Here is a 23,634-nt window from a genome sequence, read left to right as displayed (position 1 = left end):
CGTCTTTGATCATTTTTTATTTTGAAATGATGATATTTGGGGTATGTTGATTTCAGCAAAGCATTATTACCAAACTTGGCTCTGTGTCTTTCACTTTTTAATGTGATGACTGGAAAATCTTCACCGCATGTATTTGGTACAGAGCAATTTGATAATCACCCGTAGTTCTGTAATTATTAAGTGATGCATATTTAAATTTCTAGCAGGCGGTGCCATTGCAGAAAACCATCCAAATGACCACGAATGCCGGGCTTCCAGGGTCACTGGGGGCAGCATGTGATCTCCTTTCTTGTTTTATTCTAGGTTACATGTCGCCACACCCGTCTCCGCTGGGAGCCCCAGAGCACGTCTCCAGCCCGATGTCGGGAGGCGGCCCGACCCCTCCCCAGATGCCGCCGAGCCAGCCCGGGCCCCTCATCTCGGGCGATCCGCAGGCGATGAGCCAGCCCAACAGAGGTCCCTCGCCTTTCAGCCCCGTCCAGCTGCATCAGCTGCGAGCGCAGATTTTAGCTTACAAAATGCTGGCCCGGGGCCAGCCCCTCCCCGAAACACTGCAGCTTGCAGTCCAGGGGAAGAGGACGTTGCCCGGCATGCAGCAGCAGCAGCCCCCGCAGCCCCAGCCGCAGGCGCCGCAGCCGCAGCAGCAGGCCCTTGTTAACTACAGCAGACCATCTGGTAGGTTAATGTGCAACCACACGAGTAACGCGACGGTCCAGCTCGGCTAAGGAGGACTGCTAAGGTCCAGCTCGCAGAGGCGCTGGGCTGCCTTTTGTTGTACCCTTGTGTGGCTTCTGTAGCTGGGTCCCTGGGCTCCTGCCCTGCAGGGCTCCCGGGAAGGAAGCCGTGTCCCCCGGGGATTCTGCATTCTCTTTCAAGAGGCTCAAGGTTGGTCCGGTCGGGAGCTCGGCCACCGGGCCCAGGTTAAGAACCAGGCCCCTAGAGCGTTCTCGTGGCCAGAAGGCGCCCCTAGACTCAGCTCTCCTTGAGCCATGCTGTGGGTGTTGATTTATTCCTCTCTGCCCCTTGGCGTGGAGAAGAGCATTTAGGGAGACCTCCGCAGAGCAAACCTGCGGTAAAGTCATTATCAAGTAGGAGGAAATCAGAAACAGAGGGAAATAGCAGTCGGGGTCAGGGAGGTCGGGGGCATGGAGGGCCCCCCAGAGCTCACGGTTGCTGCCCCGGAGCTCGAGAGAGGACTGCAGCTTCCTGGCAGCCAAGAGAGGAGACCCGGGGTCTGCTACCAAAGCCTCACCACGCGGGAGCAGGCGGCTTACCCGTTGCTCAGAGGAACGCAGAGCCTTTTCTAGCCTGAGACTATAAGGTAGATTTTCCAGGTGGGATTTTTCTTTTTTAAATTATTGGTGTTGTTATTATTGTTGTAAGAGACACTGCATCATAGAGGCATCGATAAGATTTGTTCCTAATAAACAGAGTAACAGAATCCATGCGGCCTCTTTCTTCTATAGACCCTGGCATCAGACCCCAGGCTGTGATAGGACGTTAGGGGTGGAGATGAGCCGGTCCTGTGCATGGCCTTCTGACGGTCTGGCTGGCCCCCGCCACTAGAACTCAGAGGTGCGGGGAGCTGTGCGATGAGCTTCCGTGAACGTTGTTTTCTCTGGCAAGGTTTCTGTTAACCACCAGATAAACGAAGAGTTGATGGTTCTGTCCTAAGTAGAGTTTGGAATCCCAGGGTCTTCCTCAACGTTGACACCCTGTCCTGTGACTGCTTCCCTCTCCCTGGGGCAAGCCGGGACGTGCGGATCACTGCCAACGATTCATTTGGGACATTGGTACTTTGTCTAAGCTTGAGGACTTAGGCAGTGGAGAGGAGTTCAGATTAGTAGTAGTATTATCTTTCGGTTATCGTCTGCCTTCTGGGTTTGCAAATGTTTCTTTTCTGGTGGGGGAGGCTCCAAGAGTTGGCCTACTGGAAGGATTAACTCACCTTGTTAATTGTGGATGTAGCCTTAGGAATGGGTTTTAAGGAGTTTTAAGGAGCAGGAAAGGATCGCGTCCGCTCCAGACCTCTGTGTAGGGACCGTGGTGCTCTGGTAGGTGGAGGACCCTGTGGGACTGAGGAAGGCCAGGCCGAAAATGGGACTGCGGACACCTGTTGTGTTTAGAGGGTTCAGAACAGCCTAACTCCAGCTCTTGGGAAGGCAGCCAGAGGGAAGGAAAAAGTACACGCATGTCTCTGGGTGTGTAGCCTGTGCTTCCTAAGCACCCATGGGACTGCCTTGTGTGTTGTGCGCAGCTCGAATGTTCTGCACATGGCACCCACCTAGAACATGGAGAGTCGGGATGCCCATGCTAGAGGTCTGCCCCAGAGCCTGTGTCCTTACCCCTGCCCTGACTTCTTCATCACAGAGGTGCTCATGCATGGCCGGGAAAGAATGTGTCTTAAACCAGGAGCCAAAGACAGCAGCCGTTTTCCTCAAGGGTGTCCCAAAAGAAAAAGGATCTCCGCTCCTTACCTAGAGGCTGTCTACTGGTTCTCCAGACAAGGGCAGCGAATTTAGGACTCTTGACATGCCACATTGCAGTAGTTTCCTCTAGAACCACCAGAGAGTTGGTAGTTGGAGGAGGGAGAAGCAAAGCCAGGACCTCGCAGGCGCTAGTGGTGTGGGACCGTGTCCTATAGGCGTCCTTCATGGCGCATCGAAGCATGGCCTGGGCTATCATCACAGACCTCCATGAGCATCACTACTTTTTTATTTTTTTTATTTTTTTAAGATTTTATTCGAGAGAGAGAGAGAGAGTGCAAGCAGGGTGAAGAGCAGAGGGAGAAACAGACCCCCCGCTGAGCAGGGAGCCCGATAGGAGACTCAATCCCGCGACCCTGAGATCATCACCTGAGCCCAACGCAGAGGCTTAACCGACTGAGCCACTCAGGCGCCCCAGACATGAGTGCTTTTTCAAATGACCCGTGCATAGCAGGAAAAGAGGCCCGAGTACCCTTTAAGAAGGCAGGAAGCTGGAGGATTCATTTCAGAAACCTTTTCACCCAAAGTTCGAAGAAGGAGACCGATTAAAGTAGTAAAACTTAGGTGATCAAGGTTTCGTTGTCTGGACGCTGTACCTAACGGCCACTTCACGTCCCAGTGAGCACAATCCCGAGTGTGTTTTCTGGACCAGGTGTTACCCATCTCTGATGCTTCGTCTTTGCTCACCAGGGTCAGGAGGAAGCCGTTGTGTTACTCAGTGCTCTGTCTCTTGTATTTCCGGCGGTCAGGCTTCATTAGAAAGGAAGGTATTTGGGCAGATCGTGTTTGATGCCAGAGTGGGCAAGGAGGCTGTGGACAAAGCTGGAAGGAGCTCCGTCCCGCCAACAGAGCAGACCCATTCCTGCCACTGGGAAGGCAGCTACACCCCAAAGTGCTGCACAGCTTGTCCCCAAATCTCAGCTTTCAGAGTCGGATGACGTCATTACTTGACAGACTTTTTTGAGGGGTTGGCACTTAGGGCAAGTCAAAATAAGGCAAAGCATATTTTATTTTTAGAGTTAATATTTTTTAAATTTGTTATTACTTATCTTCATCCCTCCTTAATTTAAAAAAAAAGTATTTGTGTTTATAAATACCTCTACTAATATATCAGAGAAAAAAATAAGTTTAAGGATGTCCATTTATCTGGCAGTATATTCCATGTTTCTTTTGTCCGGCTTTGTAGTGTTACTCATGTTTGGGAGAATCTCTTTGGCTGGGGTGGTCTGCCTCAAACCTGCTCACCCTAAGTGACCCACATCCTCAGAGGCCACGACTGGAGAAATATGGGTTGACTGCAGGAGTTGCACACTGAACAAATAATTCTTCTTAAATTTAAACAATTCTAAATCCTTACCTGCTGTGGGCTCTGTGCACATCTAAGCCATCATCTTTTTTTTTTTTTTCCACTTTGATTCATTTATTTCTTCTATGGAGACTAAAGCAAAATTAAAAATAAGAACTGTATAACTTTGGGTTTTTCAGGGGCTTTTGGGGGGTTTTTGGTTTTTTTGTTGTTTGTTTCTTGGGGGGGGTTGGTGTGGGGTGGGGAAGATCTTATGGTAGAAAGTAAACGTTTCGTTGCTAATTTTTCTCAGCACTTGCCTCTCCTGCTCCCTGCCCCTCCCACCCCCACTCTTTTTGGGTACCTAAAATATCTAGGTACGTTCAATTTAAATACACTTCATTACATTTATTTTTTTCAACCCATGGAAACCACTTAAATCCTTATTTAAGGCACAGAATATTGAATGAGGATCCTAGTGTGCTAGGAAGACAGTGTGAGCCCTGAACGCACAGAAATTCTGTACATGTTGAGACTCCGGTGTTTTAATAAGTTTGTTTTCCTGTTTCTTAAAATCAGGCAGAGGGGTGCATCCGAGAAAGATGCCCCCCGCCCACCTTAGCTGCACGGGGTCTCTCTCAGGGGTGTCTGGACATACCTCTGCCTTGATTTCCGAGGTGAGGACTGAGGGGGAAACAGCCACATTTGGAAGCTCTGACAATTGAGCCTGAATTGTTTATGTTGGGAGTGGGGTGGATAGGAGATAAGCTAAGGAATGTAATTTGTCTTACGTGTGAAGATGCCGGGAAGCGGTCTGATCATTTAGCAGACCGCGGGTGTCGGTAGCAGCGATGGCTTCTGTGGATAGAGAGCCGACCTCGCCAGGTACCTCGGCTCTACGCGGCCTGAGGGACAAGCAAGAAATGCAAAAAACAGGCAGTTACATTCTGGGCATGTCCATCTGCGGCAAGCTGCCCTCGCTTCCCTGGGCTCTGTAAGTAGGAGTTTTTATGTAATCTGTTGGGAGGGAGGAAAAAATAGCCCCACGCAGTAAATGAACTCGCGGTGTTTAGTCGGGAAAGGAATTTGCTTGTAAGTGGCTCTTGATAGGAGCTCGGCAGGAAGCAGGTGGCAAGCCGACTTATCTGAGTGTTTGTGCCAAGTCGTCTTGAGCCACAGAAACATCCTGAAGTTTGCTGTAGGAGAGTGTACTCTCAACACTGCCAGCCAGCACAGTACCAAGCTTCCCTAAAAGCCTTGCCTTCGCCATGGGGTTTCTCTATAAAGCTAAGTAACTGAATGAGACTTAATCTTCTTGGCCTTGCTAGTATTAAAAATGACCAGAGTGGAGGCTTGGAGCGTGTGGCTACCCGGTCTCACTGAGTCCTCGCTCCCATCCTAGGGGGTGAGGTTACTACCCCATTCTACGGATGGGGAGACTGAGCCTCATGGGGTTAAGGGACTAGCTCAGGCTCGTTTACAGCAAGTTGTGGGACTTTTTGAATTGGGAGACTTGAATATGGAAGTTCATGTTTGGGTCTCTGTCTCTCTGCTTCTCCATTTTAAGGGTCGGTCAGCTGGCTAAGAATGTCTTTGTCTTTAATGAATTCAGAAAGTCAAATTATTGGGTGTATTAGATCTTGTCTTGAGTCATAGGCTAAAAATGACTAGGACTGGAACTAGGAGTATCAGACATGGTTTGGATACCATCCTTTGATGAAATGTGGCTTTAAAAATATAGACTTGAATATACCTCAAGGAGTCATTAGAGGCTTCTGCGTAGGTAATTACAGGCAAGAAAGCTAACGAAGAAAGTTCTGGAACCAGGTGGAATGTGTAACACTAGTGCCCTGTTCTGGCTTTTGTTGATGAATTATTTAAACTTTGAAAGAAGGAAAATACTCGTAGAACTGAACACCCAGTAATTATTGTGATATCATATCAGCAAGACCCGTATTTTCTTTATTAAAGATGGTGGTGTTTTTAGGGGGCTCAATGAGTGGGTTTTAGTATGCTTATACCAAGTTTTGAAATATATTTAATTCTACCAGTTTCTTAAGTTTATTAAGGAGATTTATAGAATCACAGAGAATCAACCTGTTAGAAATCTCTGTCTCCTCTTTTTGGCTGGATCACACCTAAAGTAAACCAGATGAAAAATCTACCCTGTTTTAAAGACCTCTAGGGAAAACATATTCTAAAACATCCCTCCATAACTCATTCCAATGCTTAACAACCCTGAGATTTAATGTGTAGAAATCGGTTTCTTATATACGGATGAAAGAAACTTCTAAATATAAAATATTATGAAACGCGATGCATTATGTAAAAGACTTCCCATTCAGAAAAAAAAAATCAAGAAAGTATTTAGCTGAAAAGAATCTCTTTATTACGACAGTACATCTACGATGCTTAAAATAGAAAATTTTTAAAAATGTATTTTTTTTTTCCCTGAAGAGTTTTTCATTCCCCACTGGACCCAGGGCTACCTCAGGACTATGTAGCTGCATGTGTTTTGGAAAGTTTACCTAATTTCACAAGGAAGGTGAAAAAAAGCACATTAGTCCCTCCCCCCCTCACACACACGTGTACAGTTTCCTAAGCAGTTTGTTCTAATTCCTCACATTCCTCCTGTCAAAATGTTTGCTTATACTCTCCTTGCATTGTCATTTAAGCCCATTTCTGAGTGGTGTTGGCTGGAAATTGAATAAATGTGTCTAATTTTTCATAATGTATGTCTTTGTATGGTTAATTATTAAGGCGCTCTGAAGTATACAGACTATTATTTTATTACCGTATAATAGTTTTAACTTTTCTTAGAGAAGATATAGAAAATGCTTGGGAGAATGCCTCTCAGAGGTTTTAACAACTTACTGAGATTTTTTTTTTCATTTCCTAATTCATCTGGTAGCATCACTAATCTTATTTATAATTTTGAAGTAAGTAAAATTTTAACTATAAAGAGAGAGAGAACACTTCTTATTTTCGGTCCATACCTAGCAATCAATTTGAACTCCTGAAGTTTAATGTGGAAATTAAATTAACTTATCAAGTGCATTTTGATAAGCTTGATGATTGCGTATCCCTTTATTCTGTTAGCATGAGAAAAAAAAATGCTCTCCTGAATCTTAATATTTGCTAGTTTTTATGGGTGGAATGAGTGGATTTGCTCCCCGCCCCCCCACACACACACACTGAATGTTTTCAGAAACACTTTCTTATATGTGGTTAACACACACACACATACACACAAACGCACCTTCAATTCCTGAGATGCACTGATGAAGCCTGCAATGTGCCTTTTAGGTCATTAAGGGAAAACGTGTGCGCCTTTTGGTTCGCAGGGAGGGCTGGCCGGGCTGCCGGCTGTGTTTGGAAACCCCAGCTTCGGCGAAGGGTCTGTCTCAAGCCCCACAAGGTGCAGCCTGCAGAATGGGATGTTAGGACCGCACCCAGACTGCATCTGGCTGAGCTCTTGAATGCACCTGCAATCCTTAAAAAGACAAAAACAAAACCAAAACACCCCCACAGCCTACTCCAGAGCTCCATTAAGCGCTGACCATCCGTTTCTTGAATGTATGTACGAATTGCGTCGTCTTTGGGCCATGTCACCGGTGTTCATCAGTGAAGGCCCCGCGCTCTGAGAACAGATGCCAGGCTCTTCTCACTGACTCCCCCCCCCCACCTCCCCCTTCCCCATCTCCTTTCCTCCCCTCCTCCTCCCTTGTCTGGAGATGTTCCATTGTCCCCCGAGGCGGGGGGTGGCCGGCGGGCAGGCCGGGGGTGGCCGCAGGGCGCCGGCCCGCCCAAGCTGCCCATGTCGCTCTTGTCCCGCAGGCCCGGGGCCGGAGCTGAGCGGCCCGAGCACCCCGCAGAAGCTGCCGGTGCCCGCGCCCAGCGGCCGGCCCTCGCCCGCGCCCCCCGCCGCCGCGCAGACGCCCGCGGCCGCCGTGCCCGGGCCCTCCGTGCCGCAGCCGGCCCCGGGGCAGCCCTCGCCCGTCCTGCAGCTGCAGCAGAAGCAGAGCCGCATCAGCCCCATCCAGAAACCGCAAGGCCTGGACCCGGTGGAGATCCTGCAGGAGCGCGAGTACAGGTACCCGCACCCATCCCCGGGCGGGGGCTGGCCGCGGTGTCCTCCTGAGCACCGCGGAGCCCGGGGGAGGTGGGGGGTCGCCCTGCCCTGTGGGACGAGGCCCCGGGCCGGACCCCAAGTTTGTGTGCCACTGGGGGGATGGGAGTGGACAGGACTGTGATTTTCCACCACGGAGTTAGAAAATGGTCATCACCCCCTGTGACATGCCAGGCACCGTGCTGGGCGCCAGTGAGGTGAAGACAGGAGCCCAGCCCCGAGAGCTTGTAGATCCAAGAAGGGCGTCTTCTCACTTGTAGCCCAAGCGGGGCCTTGTTGTGGTTTGTCATTTCATCCTGCAAATGACTCTGAGCTGGCTGCGCCTTGCGTGCGCCATGCCCGCCGGACCTTCAGGATCATGACCCATCGCATGCTACTAGAGCTACTGAGTGGGTTCTTCATTGTAATGTGTGCATTTGTGGCTCTCCTGCTTGCTCCGGCCTTAGGAGGAAGCTGCCTTCACGCAGAGTCCATATTTAAACTCTTATTCCAGAAACTTGATTCTCACCTGACTTGGCACATTTGTCCTCATCCGTGGTTGGCAAACTTTTTCTGTAAAAGGCCTCATGGTAAACATTTTACCCTTTGCAGGCCCATAGCGAAGGTCCCTCAGCTCTGCCCTTATCGTGAGAGCGTTCACAGACAATGATGTACTGGCCGTGTTCCAATAAAACTTGATTTATAAAAACAGACTGTGGACAAGCTGGAGCTAGCAGGCCCTTCATATAAATAAATGGTTAATGTTAACCAAAAAGAGAGTCCATGAGTAAGGATTCAAGATAAAACAAGGCTAAGATCATGGTCTCTGGAGTTGGCCAGTCATGCGGCCTCTTGTCACTTACCAGCTGTGTTACCTTGGTCAAGTTACATCTCTCTCTCTCTCCTTTTTTTTTTCTTTTTAAGATTTTATTTATTTACTTGAGGGGGAGAGAGAGAGAGCATATGTGAGGGGGGTGGAGGGGGAGAGGGAGAGGGAGAAAGAATCCCAAGCAGACTCCCACTGAGTGTGAAGCCTGACATGGGCTCAGTCCCATCACCCTGAGATCATAACCTGAGCTGAAATCAAGAGTCAGACCCTTAACCAACTGAGCCACCCAGGCATCCCAAGTGACATCTCTTCTCTGTGACTCAGTTTCCTTCGGTGTTAAAAGAGAGTGTTGCAGTACCTCTTGTAGTGGGGGAGACTAAACAATACGAAGATTTTGAGTACATATCAGCCATTACCTTTTCCTGATTATTATTTCAGTCAAAAGAAAACTGAAGTTTAGAAGTCCTAGGGAATGTTAGTAAATAACATCCAGGCTCCCTTGAAAGACATTATCTGGGTCTTTATTGAAAAACGCATGACTTGTTATTAGATTAAAATACTAACTTGCCAGCTTTGAGTGTGACTCTGAGGAAGAAATCACAGTACTTGCCATTAAATGTGCTTAGCTTTTTGGATGAAGAGTAGAGCTCTGCTCTCATTCCTAGTACTAATCCTCAGTGAAGAGCTTTCATATTGCCGTTTCCCGAGTTTTAGGTACCCCTAGAGAGTTAGATACCCATCAGTCCGTTGGGATTGCAATGTTGCTATGCAGATCACTGTGTGGTACGAAGTCAAATGTTAGCCCTCTATTCTTATTTGGGGTCGGAGAACTTTTTTATACATGGTGCTGTATGCTGTTATCAAGTTAAAAAAAAAAGTCAAAAGTATTTCTTTTAAAAGATTTATTTATTTAAGACAGCGCATATATTGGCAAGCTGGGAAGAGGTTGAGCGAGGGGGAAGCAGAGCCCCGTGGGATGCGGTACTCGAGGCTGCCTAACCGACTGAGCCTCCCATGGAGCCCCATAGGTATTTTTTAAAAAGACAGTAAATGGAATCAAGGAGGTATTGTTTAGTTACTCTAAAATCCTGACTTCCTAAGAGCTAGCATTTTTTTTTCCCTTTCTTGAATGTGCGAAGCTACCAGGACTGTTGTCTGTCATGCGAACGACATTCAGAACAGACACTCTCTATACCTAGAAACACATCTGGACTTTTTTTTTTTCCTTACGCAGCCTGTGTCATGGGTGTGTATGTGTTTTACTGAGTCCTAAATTTTCTTTATCGTTTTTACCAGAACTTTAATTTGCAGGCCTTTCTAGTCATGAGCCCATTTTAGCCCCTTTTTTAGAAGTGATCTTAACAGAAGACATCCCAGAGTATACAGGACCGAGTGGTACGGTATAGCCTGTTCCAGGGTGGAAATGTTTTGGTCCTCTGGTCCCATGCCAATAAGAAAAAAAAAAAAATACAGGTGTCAGTATCTTTTAAATGATAAGCCCTGCACAATATGGGGTAATGCCTATTGTCATATTATTATCATTGCTTGATACACATCTCCTCTTCTGTAAAGCCACGTGGCTTCTGAAACCATCGCTCTGGCAACCCTGGGTCCGCAAACCTGGTGGGGTCTTTGGACTTGAACTTTCCTGCGGCCATCTTGAGAAGAGGTATAGGTTTCCATGGGCAGCCTTGCAGTGTATCTTTTATCTTCCTTGGTCAGAGGGGCGAGAGCTGACTTCTCTGTATGGAGATGAATTGTTCAGCAGCAGAAATTAATTACATTTTTCCTTTAGAAAGGGTTTGATCAAGTGCTGTGGGCTCTTGTGAGAGACAGCAGAGGAACCCTTGCCCCTTGATGAGAGAGTGGCTCACTCGTCTTTAGCACCAGTAACTGGGGGGGGGGGGGATTTTTTTTGTCTTCTGATTGAGTAATTTGAGCAAGGTCTAAGGGGGAAAAAAAACCCTCTTCCATAATTTTATGAACTTGGTTGGAGCAAAAATCATCTGTCAGAAACTCTAACAGATGTTCATGTCTTTGACCATTGTAATATCACTTACCTCATCTGCGAAAATTGAAGGGAACTTGTCAGAATCTCAGCTTTCTTTCTAACTTTTAAGTCATTTGGCTGTTTCTCTTGTTCATCATAAAATCAGAATCTTGACAAATTGACCTTCTTCACGCGGCAAGAGCATAAATAAGTTTCTGCCTGTGCACACTTTGCCTCAGATCCGTACAAGCTCTGCCATTAAAACATTTTGTTCTCATTTAAATTGGATCCTTTTCTTCTTGACCATCTTTCTCTTAATGATGGAACGGACTGCCTTTTCCTGTAGTAAGTGTCGGAGAGATATTTCCAGTGCTTCTCGCCCCCACCCCGGCCTTTGTGGCACACTTTCCTTGCCCTGTCAGTATATCTGACTTCTGTTCTTCCACTCCAAGGTACACATTTGGGCAAAAGGGCTCGGAGTTGTCACAGTAGGATGCAGACGAATTCTACAGATGTTTGCATGGAAGGTGCACTTGTCATTCCAAAGAGTTCTCCGAGAAGAGCCCGGTCACATCAGGCCAGGCCTCTCCGGGATCACCTCTGGATTTAGTGTGGACACAGTGGCGCACCTTGCTTCAGGAAGCAAGCCTCGTCTGCTTAGCCTGCCTTCTGTCCTTCCCCAGTTCCCCCAGTGCAGCCCTGAAATTCCTTCTGAAAATTACCAAGGGCCGTTTTATCAGCAGAGTTACAAAAAGTCAGACTCCCTCTCCCTCTCTCTTATTTTTTTTTTTTTTTAAGTGTCATTCAGCTTCTTGAAGGAACAAAATGTACCAGTGTCATTTTCTGTTCAAATAACTCTCCTACAGGAATCATAAACTTCTCCTCCGGACCTGAGCAAATATTCTGTTACCTCTAATGGAACTCTTTTTCTTGCCGGAACAGTAACCCCTCTTGATTTACTGTTCAATCTGTATGAAAAACCTGAGTGACCTAATTCTGCTTCAATTTTCTGTGCTCGTGAGGACACTAAATGAGTCTCCCGCAGTTAGCAGTATTGCTTGTGTTGTTGTTTCTGGAAGTTTAGAATCTCAAATCTCTTTATCGGACTACCTGCTGGATCCTATTGATGGGGAGACGAAATTGTCTGGAGAGGAGCGTTATTTAAAATGAAGATTTCTATTAACAATGACAACAACCACCGCAAGGAGAGAAAATTTCCTACATTAAAGGAGCCCCTCCTGGACCCTCGCCCCCCACCCACCCCGCGCTGAACCAAATGCATGTAATTTTACTCTGGAATCTCCCTTCCCTATTCTGCAGTTTAAATGTTCACACTTGGCACTTCTTGCCTCCCTTTCGTAAAAGAAAGATTCTTTTGTGCTGGGGAAGCTGAGATTCACTGACCAATCACTAGGCCCTTCGGAGAAGCAGACGCTTCAGGAAGAAGACCCCCGCCCCCACACCGGCTCCCACCTTGTCCGACTCCCCACCGTCCTCCGCCCCTCCTGCTCCCTGTGACTTCATCTCGGTGCTCTCAGCCCCGTTGTCCTAAGATTATTTGTTTAGTCCTCTTTCCACAGACCTTTGGAAGATTAAGGAAAAGCAGATATGCCTCTAATTTCACACCTGACCCACTTTGTCAAAGAGAGGAAACCAGAACACCAAGGATGGTTGGAGTTCTGGGATATTCCGATGAAAAAGGTCTACAGTCAATCTAGAACCAGGGAAGTAGCCTAATGAAATCACTGGCTCTCATCACTAATTTTCCTATAATATGGTCTTCGTTTCTGCCATATTCTGTTGGTTAAAGCCTCTGCCTTTGGCTCAGGTCATGATCTCGGGGTCCTGGGATCGAGCCCCACATTGGGCTCTCTGCTCAGCAGGGAGCCTGCTTCCCCCTCTCTCTCTGCCTGCCTTTCTGCCTACTTGTGATCTCTGTCTGTCAAATAAATAAATAAATAAATAAAATCTTAAAAAAAAATAAATTACATATATTTTTAAAAAGTAGTAGGATTTTCTATCAAACTTGTAGTTAAGATGCATCATCTTTGGCTATAATTGGAGATTTGGGGCTATGTCACTATTTAAAAAATTGAATTGGACAAATGAAATGGACCTTCGTTCCTACAGTGAAAAATAAAATAAAAATTAAAAAAAAAAATGAAACAGGCTAGAGGCACATGGGTGGGTCAGTGGGTTAAGCCTTTGGCTTTGGTCATGATCCCAGGGTCCTGGGATCGAGCCCCGCAACAGGCTCTCTGCTCATCAGGGAGCCTGCTTCCTCCTCTCTCTGTCGGCCTCTCTGCCTACTTGTGATCTCTGTCTGTCAAATGAATAAATAAAATCTTTAAAAAAAAATGATAATGATCCCATGAGTATCAATAGGAAGTGAAAGAATGTTGGGTAAGTCTGAATAATTTGATGAAAAGAAGAAAATGGTGGAAGTTTATTATTTTTTATTTTATTTATTTATTTATTTATTTTTTAAATTTCAAAACTGATGGAAGTTTACTGTTGTTGTTTGCACTCGCAGATGTTTAGTCTGTTGCAAAGAGGAGAGAGAGCGCCACTTAAAGGTGTGATCGCTTGTGTTGGCACATCCAGTTGAAACAACAGCAGGATAACAATGACAGTACTACTAATAGCACATTCCGACGATGAATCAGTCAGGAAATCAGAATTAATAATGTGTGTGTACCAAATAAGATAGGAATCTGTCATAATATTGTTTGCAGTCAAGTCAGTGAAAAAAATGATGTGTTTCTCTTACTATCATTTTTGAAGTTTTGAAAAAAATCCCACTTCCTTTTCTACCAGAGCAAACAGCTATTAGTTTTTAGTTTTTGTTTTTTTAAATTACTCATTTTGATGTTTGGGCTAATTGAAGTATTAGGATATTTTGTGACATCTAGGTCAGACAAGATTTTACTTTTCCATGTTAACACACAGTATCTTAAAAGCTGACAAAACCATGATACAGATTTATGTTTAGTTTTTTTACTTTTTTTTAAGGTTTTATTTTTTAAGTAATCTCTACACCCAACATGGGGCTTGAACTTACAACCGTGAGACCAAGCATCGCAGCCTCCACCAACTGAGCCAGCCAGGCGCCCCACATAATATGAATTTTTACAAAAATCTTAAATTATCAGCTTTTATACTTGAAGGTCCCAGCGCTGCAGTTAGGAAGTGGATATTCGTTATCTAGGGTGTCACTGTGGGGAGTCAGGCAAATGAAGACTTCTGTCTGGGCCCCTCCTGCACTAGCTCTGTGAAGTCTGCCTGTTGCTTGCTATCTCCAAACCTGAATTTTTTCATCGGGAAGATGGGACCATTATAACATTGACCTTGTAGGGGGTGCGAGTGTGCGTGCATGTGTGCGTGCATGTGACCGAGACAGAAGGAGAGAGGGAGGGAGGAAGAATTAAACTTTGTGCATTAGCTACACCTTAGTGTAGTGAGTGTTAACTTAGTTTAACTTACTGCCTTTTACTGTTCTCCATGAAATCTATTCCAAGACGCTCCTGCCCCAAGTTTGGAGGGAGGTAGTTCTAAAAATAGATTTAAACGGCATGTAATTATTTGTAAGGACAGGATCCAGGCGAACCTGAAGCCAGTGTATATGGGTGACGGTAAAAGTATCCCAACTGAGTGAAGAAAGTGGGATGTCTTTTCTCTTCTGCTTTTATTATGAAGAAGGGCCTGCAGTCATATTTTTGAGGATGTCTGAGATGAGACTCTACAGCAATCCTTCTCTAGAAGTTCATAGTTTTTATTTTTTTATTTTTTTTAAAGTTTTATTTATTTCTTTATTTGGCAGAGAGAGCGAGCGAGAGAGAGCACAAACGGGGAGCAGGAGAGGGGGAAGCAGGCTCCCCGCTGAGCAGGGAGCCTGATGCGGGGCTCGATCCCAGGACCCTGGGATCATAACGTGAGCCCAATGCAGATGCTTAACCGACTGAGCCACCCAGGTGCCCCAGAAACTCGCAGTTTTTAAACACTGTTACTTTACCATCCTGTGCTGCCCCAACCCTGATTTTTAAAAATGCCTAATTTGCCTCTTCTTTTTCAGACAAGCCCGGCTCACAGAGGAAGTGGTTGTGGTTGGCAGGGCTCTCTCTGACCGTTTTTGGGTTGGCTGATTTCTGTGGCCTCAGCAGCACCTAAAAGGGCCCTTGTTCACTCAGCTTTAAGGGCTGTTGTCATCAGCGTCTTGGCAAGGAGAGCAAATGGCCCGGTTGCCTGGGGCAGGCCTAGAAATTAGGAAGAGATGTCAAGTTCTGCACTCTGACCAGCGGGGCATTTGGGAGCCAACCCCGCCGTCCTGTTTCTCATTTTCTGTCTGTTCAAGGCGAGCTGTGACACTTGACTTCCCTCCTCGGTGTATCACCAGCCCTTCTTGTGGGTGTTAGAGAGAGGTCAGGGAAGAAGGTCAGAGTGTCCCGTAACACGTAGCACCTGTCTGCATTCACGCGAAGGTAGCTTTTCTCTGTTGGACATCAGAAGCTCTAGTTGGGTGTCAGAAGTCAGCTGGCCGGCAACGTCTGGAATTGTGTCTGGCCGGGAACTTAGACCCACTAAGGATTCTCATTTATCATTAAGGCTAAATCATAATGTGTATTTCCACCTCCCCTTCCCTCATGTCATTGTTTCCTCTAGGCTCCAGGCTCGCATAGCACATAGGATACAAGAACTGGAAAATCTGCCTGGCTCTTTGCCACCAGATTTACGAACCAAAGCAACGGTGGAACTGAAAGCACTTCGGTTACTCAATTTTCAGCGTCAGGTAATGCCTTTTCCCCAGCGAATCTGAGATATAGGACATAGATGTACGTCTGTTCAATGCTGTTATAAAGATAGAAACTGAGTAAAACAGTATATCTTTTAGACTGCCTGCATAGAGCTCAAAATAATGAAGACTGAATTGTTTATTGTTCATTTTTTTTTTTTTTTTGCTTCTGTATATCAGAGACAACCCTCCGCCCCATATTATGGTTTCCAAAGTCAGAGTAATGGCATTTTGTTACCGTGGATGAAACCTCGAGAATGAATGGGATATATAGAGAGAGATATATGTCTCTCTCTCTATATATATAGATATATCTAGAGAGAGAGAGAGACCAGAGCCTCTTTTGTAAACACGAATGTAAAACCTGAGCCGTGATGACGAAAATAATTTTAACAAATATGATAGCAGCTCTGTGAAATGAATAACTCATCATTTACAGAAACATGTCAAACCGTTTGACCCCATCAGGCCCCCACGTGGTGACTAATTGTGAATGATCATCTCTTTTCTTCCTGTGGTTCTTAGTGGCCCCCTGGTGAATCAGAGCTAGTGCCATGAGCTGTTTTATCATCTCAGATACTAGAGAAATGAAGGAGAACGAATTGTTACGTCGATGAGTTACGTGTGCTTCTCAGGAGGGTGGGTTGACTTGGTGAAAGTCTCGGGGTGTGCAAAATGAATTATTAATGGATGAAAGTAGTTTGGAAGTATTGAATTGCATGACTCGGTCTGTTGCAGGAAGTGACTGAAATCGCAAAGCTACCCCACTTGCCACTGTCCCATGAACCTGGGAGTGCATTTGCCCTCTTGGTTATAATGTCCGTGGTGGTGGGGTGCTAGTTGGCCATAGTTCCATGGGAGCAGATTTCAGCTGGAAGTCGAAAAGAAAGAAAATAAAAGGCTTGATCCAGTACTGTTAAATGATTAATAACCAAGCATATTTTCACAAGTGAGATTATAGTCAGATTCGCTTCACTATGCCAGACTCTTACTGGTCTCTGATTTTTTGCTTGATATTATAGAAAAATCCACGATTTATGAAGCTTCCCAGTGAACTAACTGTAATTGATGCTGAGTTGAGTTTCTTTTTTTTTTTTCTAAGATTTTATTTATTTATTTGACAGAGAGAGAGATCACAAGTAGGCGGAGAGTCAGGCAGAGAGAGAGAGAGAGAGAAACAGGCTCCCGCTGAGCAAAGAGCCCGACGCGGGGCTCGATCCCAGGACACTGAGATCATGACCTGAGCCGAAGGCAGTGGCTTAATCCACTGAGCCACCCAGGCGCCCCCTGAGTTGAGTTTCAATTGAATTATTATTTTAATGTATATTCCTAACCCCATCCCTGGCTGCCACCACATAACATACAACGTGGATAGGACATCATATTGATGATCATCTGGGGCGCCTGGGTGGCTCAGTCATTAAGCATCTGTCTGGCTTCGGCTCATGTCATGATCCCAGGGCCCTGGGATCGAGCCTTGCATCGGGCTCCCTGTTTCTCCCTCTCCCACTCCCCCTGCTTGTGTTCCCTCTCTTGCTGTGTCTCTCTCCGTCAAGTAAATAAATAAAATCTTAAAAAAAAAGACATCATATTAATGATAATCTAAAGGAACTCCATGATATAGTGTGAAATGTAAATATCTCCAAGAATATCATTATTGGGAGTGGGGGAAGCCAGCGCCAGTGCTTCCCGTCGTCTGTGTGAGCATGAACGTTGAACTAATGTTCAATGTGAGTGCCTGCAGCTCCTGTATGCGAACAGGAAGTCATTTCTCCACTCTTTTTTTTTAACAGAGCAGCATTCAAGCTAATCTTTAGACACAAAGAGAATGTTACTGTGGCACTTAAAATGAAGTCAAATATTTCAGAAGATCATTAGCTAATTAATACCATTAGAATAATTAAGCAGAATGAATGAATTTATTTAAAACCCAAGTCAGCGTCTGTTTTTTTTTAGTGATAACAGTGCTATGAGAGTGTGTGTGTGTGTGTGTGTGTTTCCCCTGATCTGAATGTCTTGGAAAGAAAACTTATGTCATCTTTGAAAATACACCATAGATTTTGCATGGTGTAGTCCCTTCACTTACAAAAAAGGCCACCTGTGATGCCGAACCTTCTAGAGTCTGCCGTGTGCCTCCACTAACCAGGAGCTGGAGCAGGGCAGGGCCCGGGAGCTGGGCCTTGCCTCTGGGGACAGGCTCTCCAACCACTCTTCCCCCCCTGCCCCTTGACAGCTGAGACAGGAGGTGGTGGCCTGCATGCGACGGGATACGACCCTGGAGACAGCCCTCAACTCCAAAGCCTACAAGCGGAGCAAGCGCCAGACCCTTCGGGAGGCCCGCATGACCGAGAAACTGGAGAAGCAACAGAAGATCGAGCAGGAGCGGAAGCGCCGGCAGAAGCACCAGGTACTGGGGGCTGGACCCTGCGCCCCCACAGTGGCAGAGACGCCCCGACCAAGCCCTCCGGCGGAGGCAGGAGGACTGCAGAACAGACCACGGGGCTGGGCGGTGGGAACATGGCAGAGCAGAAGGGTTCCCTGGAGCTGCAGTAGGCCGACCGCCCCAAGGAACAGGAGGGGAGACCAGGCCACGCTGGGGACGTGGGTGGCCTGTCCACGGCCTCCTGTGGCTGGGGTGAGGTGGAGGGCCCTGCCTTCTGGATACCAGGCAGGCGTGCTCCTCACCGTCCCGCCTGCAGCTGCCTGTTGGAAGGGCACGGGCGGGTGGCCGGAGGGCAGAGGCCCCCGGAGTGGGAACTTGGAAGAGGAAAGAAGAGAGCAATTGGTTATTTTTATAGCAAATATGAATACCGTCTCCTGGGCTTTTGCAGGGCCCAGCTGGAGGTCTCCTAGGGGCAGATCTTTTAAAAAACATCCCTTTTCTAGGCGTTTGGAAGTCATTTGATGGCGGATCTGATTTTGCGATGCAATCCCATACATGGTGCTTGTTTTCCTGGGCTTCATTTAGTGCCCGGCTTCGTTTCATTTTGAAAAATGTTAGATGTTTATGGGTACACGTTTCCTCTCCTGTCTTTAAAAGACTGCTCTAAACCCTCTGCGGCGAGTTCAGCTGCCCCTCCGTGGTATTTCAAGTCGTGGTCCTAAGACATCTGAGTTAGAGCAGAAGGAGGCATCACTTTTATGACCTGCTCTCCCTGGAAATGGCTGCCTCCCTCAGGTTGATGGGAGGGCGGTTTGCTTTCAGTCTTACCCTCACCCATTTTGCGGCTTCTGTCAGTCCCTGATCTGCAGTTTTCACGAGGCCCTATCCTCGAGGTCCTAGAGGCTTCCCTTACGAGCTGGCGCCTCCTCCCAGAGGCTGCTTTTCCCACTAGCCCCAAATTGTGCAGCTCAGCTATCAAGAGACATCCCAGGGCACCTGCCCTATGGAAGATTCTAGTCTTCTGCTGCTGTGAAAGACACCCTGAGTGTTTTCTTGGGCTCCACGGAAACCTCCGATGACATTGGGAAGTAGGCTTTAAGGATCGTTTTCCCTCCTCCGTTCGGGTCCTATAGGAATACCTCAACAGCATTCTGCAGCATGCAAAAGATTTTAAGGAGTACCATCGGTCTGTGGCCGGGAAGATCCAGAAGCTGTCCAAAGCAGTGGCAACTTGGCACGCCAACACGGAAAGAGAGCAGAAGAAAGAGACGGAACGTATTGAAAAGGAGAGAATGCGGAGACTGATGGTAAGGGGCTCACCTGTGGGGACCACGGGCGGTGGGGTTCCCGTGTGCACCTGTATTGAGAATGTTAAACACACCATCTCAAGAGTGGGTAAAAGCAGCTTGTCAAATATATGAACACGTCCCTTTGAACTTCCTACGGACAGAGTAAAAACATTTCCTTCCTGGACAATGCCTGCCGCAAACCTAGGGCCACAGCTGACGACTATGTAATATTTCCGTGTCCTGGGGTGGCCTTGCTGTGCAGAATATAGCATCTCCCATGAAGGCAGGCCGTTTGCAGGGCATTTAACAACTAGACCTGGAAGGACTGTTATGATTGTTCTTATTAAAATAGTGCCTCTTTGAGACTAAGGACACAAGTTGTTTTGAGCAAATGTGTCATTAACTTGTGTCTGGACTCGAAGAAGGCCCGTTTCTTGAAGCCCCTAGTGCTTAACCACCCCTTTTTTTTAATGGTAGAAATTTCTCTCTTCTAGTGTAAAAAGTGATTTTTAAGTTAATTTTGAAATGTCACTTTTTTGGTTATGGCTGTTATTGTCAGATGCTCTTCATGGAGCGTACCATTGTGCTGTTGTTTTTTTAACCGGGAGATAAATCCAGAAGGGACGGTTCACATTGCTGGCCCGGGTGTCTGGTTTTATTGACCATTCATTTTTGGAATTGGACCTCAGAGCACACTGTGGATTTCAGAAAAGTCTGTGTGATCTATAATGATAGGAGACCTGTCTATCTGGGACATAATGCCAGACTGTGGGATGGAGATGAAATCGTTAGCCTTGACCCATAATTACGTCCCTGGAAAATTCCAAGTGACACTGTCTTCTTTGGTGGTCCGGTGGTTTGCATTTTGTTTTCATTATCTTTTTTTGGATTCCGAGAGTAAGCACATTTCTAAAGGCTCTGCATGCAGGTGCACTGAATCTTGTCATCTTCTCCTGCCTCCCTTCCCCCTCCCCTTTTTTTTCCCCCTGGGAAGGAGAAGGCTGTCCACGAGATTTCTACCCAGCCAGGGAGGCCCTTTTCTAGTTGTGGGATCTGAGTACGAAGCAGATTTGTCTGATTCAGCTGGAGTGAAACTATATTAGAACCTCAGTAACAGACTGGCTTGACACTAATGATTAGGCATTTGCAAATCATTAATTTTTGTAATTAAATGATGGAATATAGAGATAACAGAGAAACTGAAGTTTTTTATCACTCTTTCTTCAAGTGAGATCAACCATAACCAAAAGCAATTAGAGTTATAATAGCATTTGGGGTTCCTGCTCATCCACGGGGCAAACAGCAGCTAGACCGAGTGATAAAACGCCTGTCACTCGGGGAGACACTGAAGTGACGCCCCTGGACAGAAGATCCTCGGCTGCGCTGCGGTGCCCTGGCCTCTGGAGGATTTTGTGACATGTTCCTTTTATCCTGAGTCACACGAGGAAAATATTTTGGGATGTCCTTCTATTGGGACGTATTAAAAAGATTTCTCCTGCAATGGCTCCAAGGACATCAGTTTTTATGGCATTTAACCTCATGATGTTGCTTAATGGGAGGTAGAGGTAGAAATGACTGAATCTGTTTTATCGCTCAGCAGTATCAGACTCTGGGTGCTAAACGCCTTGCCTGTGGTCACTTAGGCCTGCCCTGCCAGCCTGTGACAAAAATCCCCCCAGATCTGACATTTCCTGTCAACCACCCAGTTTGTCATGCTTTTACATACAAGAAGTTACACTTGTCAAAGTCCATTTGGGTCTTTGCCCTTAGAAGTGCTTGATGAAATGTTTCCTACTGAAATGTTTCCAAATGAAACAATGATATGTCTGGACTTGGCTGCAGGATAGCCCCGTTTGGGACCAGGGAGAGGAGTTGCAGGAAGGGTAGCGGTGAGACGGGAGTCATCACGAGTTCATTTGGGTTGCTTGGTGTTGGTTACCTGACAGACTACACTCCTCTCTCCACTTTGGGTTATTCTTGAGAATTTCCATGCTTCCAAGTGAAGGATACACTTTGGATGATGAATTAACAAATTTTAGCATCTTTCTCTCTCTTTTTGTTTTGAACAAAGAAACCTAGAAAAACACAGAGTTGAGTCAAAGTCCTTGCCCGCACTGGTAAATAGTGTTGTTTTGGGTCCTGACTTTGCTGCAGAGCCCATGTCCTGGGACTCGGGTGGGCAATGCACTCCCAGGCATGTCCCCCCCCCAACCCTGACCATCCTGGACTGCGCACAGTCACTCCCGCAGCCTGGGTCATTCAGTGCGCAGCGCCTACCAGCCGTCAGTTCGGACCGTGATGGGGAGCGCTGAGTGGAGAGTGGAACTGTGTACGTCTTTGCTGTGCTCTCATCATGTCCTTCTTTCCTTAATAGGCTGAAGATGAAGAGGGCTACAGAAAACTGATCGATCAAAAGAAAGACCGGCGTTTAGCTTACCTTCTGCAGCAGACCGATGAGTATGTGGCCAACCTGACCAACCTGGTCTGGGAGCACAAGCAAGCCCAAGCAGCGAAAGAGAAGAAGAAGAGGAGGAGGAGGAAGAAGGTGAGAGCCCTGATGGCGGCGGCCGAGGTGGTGGGGGGTGTGCGTATGGTCAGGGGCCACTCGAAGACTCTTTCATCCGCGCTCCTTCCTGACCTGGTGGAAGATTCAGGTGACGGAGTTGCAGAAGATGCTTACGCAAGTGGGCGGCACGGTGTGAGGGAGGGAGCCAGGCACAATGGTGTGAGGGAGGGAATCAGGCACAGCGGTGTGAGGGAGGGAACCAGGCACCCCAGAGAGGATGTTGAAGTCATATAAGAGTGTAAGGGGTGGGAAGTGAACTGAAACACTGTAGTCCGTGTTTCCTTGTTCCATAGCATGTTTCAAAATGAAGCGTACATGGTCAATTGAAAAAGGAAAAACATGGGCACACGTGTGTTTGCTTGAGGTTAACACCGGTGTGGCAGGGCCATGGGACTAGAGCGGAAAAGGCAAAGTGCTGTTGGAAAGAGCCCGAGGAAGGGGTGAGGGCTGGCTCCGGGGTACTGTCAGAGCCTGTTTGAGCCTGTTTGTTCGGACGGACGGCAATGCCCAAATGGTGTATTCAGTTCAGCTGCCCTGTTGTGGCGCTAAGGTGAGTGGGCAGACCAGGGTTTTTGGTCCTGACAGAGGACAGTAAATGGTTTTGTATAAAATAGAACCTAATCAGCATGGAAAGGGAAGGATGAGATTTAGACTCTGAGCGCTGCAGCTGTTGTGATCTCGATGCAGGTGTAAATGGCCCGGGTCGACCTGTGAATGTAGGTCCTCTTGGAAGCTTGAGTGGTCTGGTGGTTTGGTTCTTGGTTCGTATTTGGTTTTCATGGGGGATCCTGAGTGGCCTGGATGCTCAATGTCCACAAGAACCAGGAAGGCTTCATCGGGTCGTGAGGAGCCCGGCTGGGCGGCGTTCGTCATGTATTCTCTGCACTGAATCACTGAACAAAACGTTTTTCAAAAAAAAAATAATTAATTTCATGGCTCCTGAATTCTCATACCTGCTTCGTAATTAAGGGGGGAATGAATGATGGAGAAGGCGCCTCCTTGCCCCTGACTCCTTCGGTATAAGATCGCTGCCTGCATTGTGCAGATGAACAAGGGATGACTCAGGGCTCGGATTTAGACAATTTTGTCGGTGAGAAATACCTCATTTTCTTGTCAAGGTAGCATTACAGACTTTGCAGGATTCCAGCTCCCAATTTCTGACTTAAAAGGACGTGTTCAGAGTCAGGAGAGAGCACATGGTCCAACAGATGGGATTCTGTGACATCCCACGAGGGGACCCCGTGAAGTGACGGTTTTCGTTTTTCCTAATGCGGAGATGTCTTTTGCACAGGTTACCACAAAAGGTCACCGTTGGTGTTTTCGGTACTGAAGTTCAGATTCCACTTTTTGTGTGTGATTAAAAGCTAATGGCCCAGATGTGTGCTTCTGGCTTATAATTACTAGATTCCTGTCATGATATTATATGGTTATATCATTGTCGGCAAAGAAGGATATATCACTGAGTGATAGTGATTGTACCTGTATTTTCAGTTAATCTGTACAAGGCAGGAACCTGTCATAACATTTTTCCTGGTGCTGCCAACCCCACGTGATCTCTAGACTCTACTTGCCAACCCCTGCCTTTGGGTTTGCCGATGGTAGATACTCTTTCTCTTTATCCGTTTGTCTGGTGCATATTACCTGGACGCGTACCGTGAGCCAGGCAGAGGGCTCAGCGCTGGGGAGGAGGAGAGAGATGTGGAGGAAGAGTACACTTGTCCTCTCTCTCAGTTCCACCGGAGAGGGGGAGACAGACAGACACTGATCAAACACACACCCAAAGAGATGATCGTAAACCGTGATGAACGCTGTGAAGGAAGACTGGGAGCCAAACTTGGGGGGAGGGTGCCTGATTTCCTGGCAAATGAATGATCCATACCAAAGCCAGTCCCGCTCCCCTCTGCTGGAC

At 46.9% G+C, this 23,634-nt stretch overlaps 1 protein-coding gene across 10 annotated transcripts in view; it reads left to right on the top strand.

The window, feature by feature from the left end:
- The window catches only part of SMARCA2 (SWI/SNF related BAF chromatin remodeling complex subunit ATPase 2), a 179,139-nt gene that overhangs the window by 23,415 nt on the left and 132,090 nt on the right, over positions 1-23,634 (top strand). For all 10 annotated transcript variants that reach the window (XM_082694437.1, XM_082694426.1, XM_082694436.1 and 7 more), the window contains exons 4-9: positions 304-675; positions 7,609-7,864; positions 15,358-15,484; positions 17,721-17,894; positions 19,004-19,177; positions 21,534-21,704. In XM_082694437.1, the coding sequence (XP_082550563.1) occupies positions 304-675; positions 7,609-7,864; positions 15,358-15,484; positions 17,721-17,894; positions 19,004-19,177; positions 21,534-21,704 (1,274 nt within the window). The remainder of the gene's footprint in view (positions 1-303; positions 676-7,608; positions 7,865-15,357; positions 15,485-17,720; positions 17,895-19,003; positions 19,178-21,533; positions 21,705-23,634) is intronic.

This window comes from Mustela nivalis (assembly GCF_964662115.1).
Source record: "Mustela nivalis genome assembly, chromosome: 13".
Taxonomy (NCBI): domain Eukaryota; kingdom Metazoa; phylum Chordata; class Mammalia; order Carnivora; family Mustelidae; genus Mustela; species Mustela nivalis.
This window is presented reverse-complemented; position numbering and strand designations above follow the sequence as displayed.